This window comes from Siphateles boraxobius, unplaced genomic scaffold, assembly GCF_051911475.1.
Source record: "Siphateles boraxobius isolate OS27281-9 unplaced genomic scaffold, OSU_SipBor_1 14, whole genome shotgun sequence".
In the NCBI taxonomy this organism is placed as follows: Eukaryota; Metazoa; Chordata; class Actinopteri; order Cypriniformes; family Leuciscidae; genus Siphateles; species Siphateles boraxobius.
The window spans coordinates 174895-179798 of record NW_027508744.1 but is presented as its reverse complement, the minus strand read 5'-3'; the positions used below and the strand labels follow the sequence as shown (position 1 = coordinate 179798).

The window sequence follows — 4904 nt, the reverse complement described above, 5'->3', positions numbered from 1 at the left end:
GATAGATAGATAGATAGATAGAATCACATTTTAAAACATATTCAAATAGAAAATAGTTTAGTTAGTTTAAAAATGATTTTAGATTGTAATAATTTTTCACACTATTACTGTTTTACTGTATTTTCAAATATGCAGCCTTGATGAGCATAAGAAGTTTTTGAAATAAGTCTCTTATCCTCGCCAAAATGGTGTTTATTGATGATATGTTAAGCATAATAGAAGGTTATAAGATTAGTAATAAACGCTATTTGAATGTGTAGACTTTATATCGGATGAATGTAGTTGAACACTGATGTTCCTGCGCCCCCGTGTGGTGATCAGTGGAGTCGCGGTCACTCCAGACCAGCAGGAGGCGACACACACACACACACACACACACCGCGAGAGGAAACACGGCAGAGAGGCGTCATGTGCTGAGATGAAGTAGGTTATAATAAATGTGATGTTTACTTCTCAATAACAGCTTACAGTTATAAAGACACGACAGGGAACAGTGATCATGAATCATGATGTTACAATCAGAAACTTTTATGTATAAATAGGAAGATCCGTGTTGAGAATATTTAATCTAACAGATGAATATCAACAACTTTTTCCACCGCGGATCATTTTATTTAATCTCATTATGTTTTCTCCATTTTACAGTGGCTCTAGAGTTTTCTTCAGCGAGTCATTCCATTGATGAATATACCGCATATACCTCTGTGAAAGCACTTTCATTTACATGTGTATAAATCAAGATTATTGTTGTTAATATATGCATGTACTTTCACTGTCTTTGATTTATAACGATCTGAAATATATGTAATTATTAGATAAGTCTCTACTATGTGGGTAAATATCACAAAAAACATGTCCTGGGTTGAGCCAATATATATTACCCCAAATTTAAAAGAAAATATAAGAATCCGTATTTTGCAGAAAGAAAACAATTTACTATTATTATTTATAACTATTAAAATTGGTTAAAATTCTGGGTAATTGAGATTTTTTTTTGGTTTGATATAGAGATCATGATTCTCACATTTTTCTGAATAAACTAAAACTAAAATACAATTTACTAGAGGATCTAAAAAAAGGATAATTGCTGCAATCTATTGAAAAATATTTAATTAATTTTATTTTTTTTATAGTGGTTTGAATGAATGATTCAGTGACTCACTCATACAGATTTTTTTATTTTAGTTTTTTTTATTATTAAACATTAAAAGCATTAAAGCAATACAGATAAACATGGAAAAACAAAACAAAAATGACAACAAGATACACAGACACAAATAAGTTCCCAGAGTAACAAACAAAACAAAAAAACAAGAATGCAATGCATTTACCTTTAAGAGAAGAAACAGGATGAATATAGAGATACAGTTTTCAATGCTTTGGGATTAACAGAGCATCTTTGAATAGAGAAAAGAGGTTTAGAGACAGTGAATTTTTGCTTATGTATGTGAAATTTAGCTAGAAGTAAACACAAATTAATTATGTAATATTGTCCTGTTCTCTTTTGAGTCGCACTCATACAGATTTCACTCATTTCATTACTGAATGAATCAGCGTTTTTAATTTAATCTCTTAAGTGAATGATTCAACGACTCACACATAAAGACTTTTTCATAATTGGTGGAATCAATGTTTAAACAAATCTCTTGAATGAATGATTCAACGACTCACTCATAAACCCTTCACTCATTTCATTACTGAATGAATCATCGTTTTTAATTTAATCTCTTGAGTGAATGATTCAACGACTCACTCATAAACCCTTCACTTGTTTCATAACTGGATGAATCAGTGTTTTTAAACAAATCTTTTGAATGATTCAATGACTCACTCATAAAGACTTCACTTGTTTCATAGCTGGATGAATAAGTGTTTTTGAATGAATCTCTTAAGTGATTGATTCAATGACTCACTCTTAAAGACTTGTTTCATAACTGGAGGAATCAATGTTTTTTAAACAAATCTCCTGAATGAATGATTCAATGACTCACTCATAAATCCTTCACTCGTTTCATAACTGGATGAATCTGTATTTTTGAACAAATCTCTTGAATGACCGTACTTGTCAAAGGTTTAACAGACATATTCAAATCGTCATTTAGAAATTGGATTGTGTGTGTCTTTGAATCAAGATCGAGATCTTTTAACACTTAATCGTGCAGCTCTACTTGACATTGAACAAAAGTGCCAGTTAACTGCAATAGTAAAGTGATCTCTTCTCTAATCAACAGGTGTGGTGAGTGATGGCACAGAGGATCCTCTACTTCCTGTGGTCCGTCAGGAGATGTTCTCCACTTCCTGCGGCGTCTCGCTTCTGCAGCTCCAAACCCACGGATCTCACCCTTCCTCCGGAGAACTCGGAGAACGAATCTCTGGTGGAGACCCTGTCCAGCATGGGAGTGGACCTGGAGTCGGCCCGGCGCCGGCAGCCCGGTGTCCTCCGGAAGCAGCTCACCAACGAACAAGGCCTCGCGCTGTTCCTGAGGAGCAAAGGAGCCGACCCGGAGACCATCGCCAGCATCATCTCCCGCTTCCCGCGGTCCATCACGCGCACCTGCGCGCACCTGGAGGAGCGCTGGACGCTGTGGAGGAACGTCTTCCGGAGCGACCGCGAGGTAATCGAGATCCTCTCGCGCTCTCCCGAGTCGTTCTTCCGCTCCAGCGACAATAAAAACCTGGAGCAGAACATCGTGTTCCTGATGTCTCTGGGAATCACGGGGAAAGACTTGCACCGGTTGCTCACCACCGCGCCGCGGACCTTCTCCAACAGCGTGGAGCTGAACCGGAACATGGTGGAGCTCCTCCAGGACGTGTGCGCGAGGCTAGGCGGGAATGACCCGCGCATCTTCGCCAGAACCATCATCTCCAGGAACCTCTACATCTTCATCCGAAGCACCAACCGGATCCGCGCAAACGTGGATTTCCTGAAGCGCGACCTAAACTTGAGCAACCCGGAGGCGCTGGGATTGTTCCAGAGCCACGGCGCTCAGATCCTGGACCTGTCGCACGACAGCCTGAAGAGGAACACGGAGAGCCTGCGCCGGAAACTGGCGTCCCTGGGGTGTGGCGCCGACCACTTCAAGGCCATGATCCTGAACTACTCCCATGTGCTGTTCATGTCCTCGGAGTGCCTGAACCAGAAGCTGGACTGCCTGCTGGAGGCCGGGGTCCAGGCGGAGCAGGTGGTGCTGAAGCCCAAGGTCCTGGACTTCAGTCTCGTCAGCATCCGGCAGCGGCTAGTCCGGCTCAACCGGCTCGGCTATGACTTCCAGAAGAGCGGCATCGCGGTGCTAGATACGAGCAAGAAACGCTTCAGTGCCAAATTAGAGAGGCTGGGATCACGGGAGGAATAAAGAGCGGGCGCTCACTCGGATTCACTGTAGATGCGTGTCTGTTTCGTCTGTGTACAAGCATAGAAATGTTTGTTTACTCGTAACTTTATTTGTGAGAGGATTTTGCTTAATAATATGACACCTGATAACTTTTCTGGGCCCTTAAAATCAGTACAAAATATGCCACAGTGATTCATAATATGATGCCATTTTATTTTTTATATCTCCTGTGTTTAGTTTGGTAAAATAAAAATTATTGACCTGATTAACATATAAACACACAAATTAATTCATGATTATCATGAGCTCACCAACCTTTTTTATTTCAAAATAAAAGTCCTGCATTTCACAATATGACCACCATATTGGCCATTTATACAGAATATGTTTTTTATTTGTAAAAATTATTACAGTACAAAATATTCGAGCGGCTGTGCTCACCGGAGGAGTGAAGACCGGACGCTGCAAGTCTGTTTCGTCTGATGAAGACAGTGTCTTTGGATTAAACACTTTGTACATGCATAGAAATGTCTGTTCGCTTCTGTTCGATTTTATTTGTGAGTGGTTTGTGCTTAATAATATGAATCTTGTTGACCTCTCTGGGCCCTTAAAATCAGTACATAATATGCCAAAGTGATTCATAATATGATATAATTTAATTTTTGTGATATCTCCTGTGTTTAGTTTGGTAAAAAAAAATGTATTGACCTGATTAACATTTAAAAAAAACACACGATTTCATGATTATGCTCTATTATTTCAAAATTAAAGTCCCGTTTTAAGGGGCCGTTCACACAGAATGCGTTTTTCCTGTTAAAATATTACAGTACAAAATATTCCACAGTGATTCATAAAATTAATTTTCATGATTTTCATTCATTTTGTAATGATTTTTTTAATACCTCCTATGTTTAAGTTTGGATAAAGTAGTTGTGAGAAGTGATGTATTGACTGATCTGTGCTTTTTCACATGATAATTATAGAAACATAAATTAAAGGTGCTTAATGAGCAAAAACCATGCACTGGAAAAGAATGGATATTGTTTGATGAAGAACATTAAAACTGCTCTAATATTTTCCTAATCTTGTGATTTTGTTTGTTTAATGACTGCTGTGTGATCATATATTCATCAATACTGAGGATTTTCTAATTTAATAAAAAAGAATCATTTCGAATTGGATTATCAGCAACACAAATTGATATATATACTATATATATATATATATATATATATATATATATATATATATATATATATATATAGGCAAACAAACACACAATATATATATATATATAGTCCAGTGTGGCTTTATAGAGACAAACAGATAGATAAATAGATAGATTGTATGTGCTGTGCTTAACCTTTCAACAATATCTATAAATAACTCAAATCTATTATAATTTATATATTAAATTATACATTTTGTATACATTTTATTTTTGTATGCAATATAAATTCATAGAATAACATAATTTTTGTATGTAATATATATATTTTTAATTTTTTCAGTTGTATACTTTTAATTTGTAGTCCCGTCATGAAACCGCGGTGGCGCGTGTTGAAGCGGAAC

At 37.2% G+C, this 4904-nt stretch overlaps 1 protein-coding gene across 1 annotated transcript; it reads left to right on the top strand.

Annotated features, from left to right (window-relative positions):
* The first annotated feature begins 365 nt into the window (after positions 1–365).
* mterf1 (mitochondrial transcription termination factor 1) lies at positions 366–4415 on the top strand. The gene is made up of 2 exons (XM_077230140.1): positions 366–423; positions 2232–4415. The coding sequence occupies exon 2, from the start codon at positions 2244–2246 to the stop codon at positions 3351–3353; it is 1110 nt and encodes a 369-aa protein (XP_077086255.1). The 5' UTR covers positions 366–423; positions 2232–2243; the 3' UTR covers positions 3354–4415.
* The last annotated feature ends 489 nt before the right edge of the window (positions 4416–4904 follow it).

Bases quoted from the DNA above. Each gene is read 5' to 3' on its own strand.
- mterf1 (XM_077230140.1), top strand. From the start codon at position 2,244: ATGGCACAGAGGATCCTCTACTTCCTGTGGTCCGTCAGGAGATGTTCT.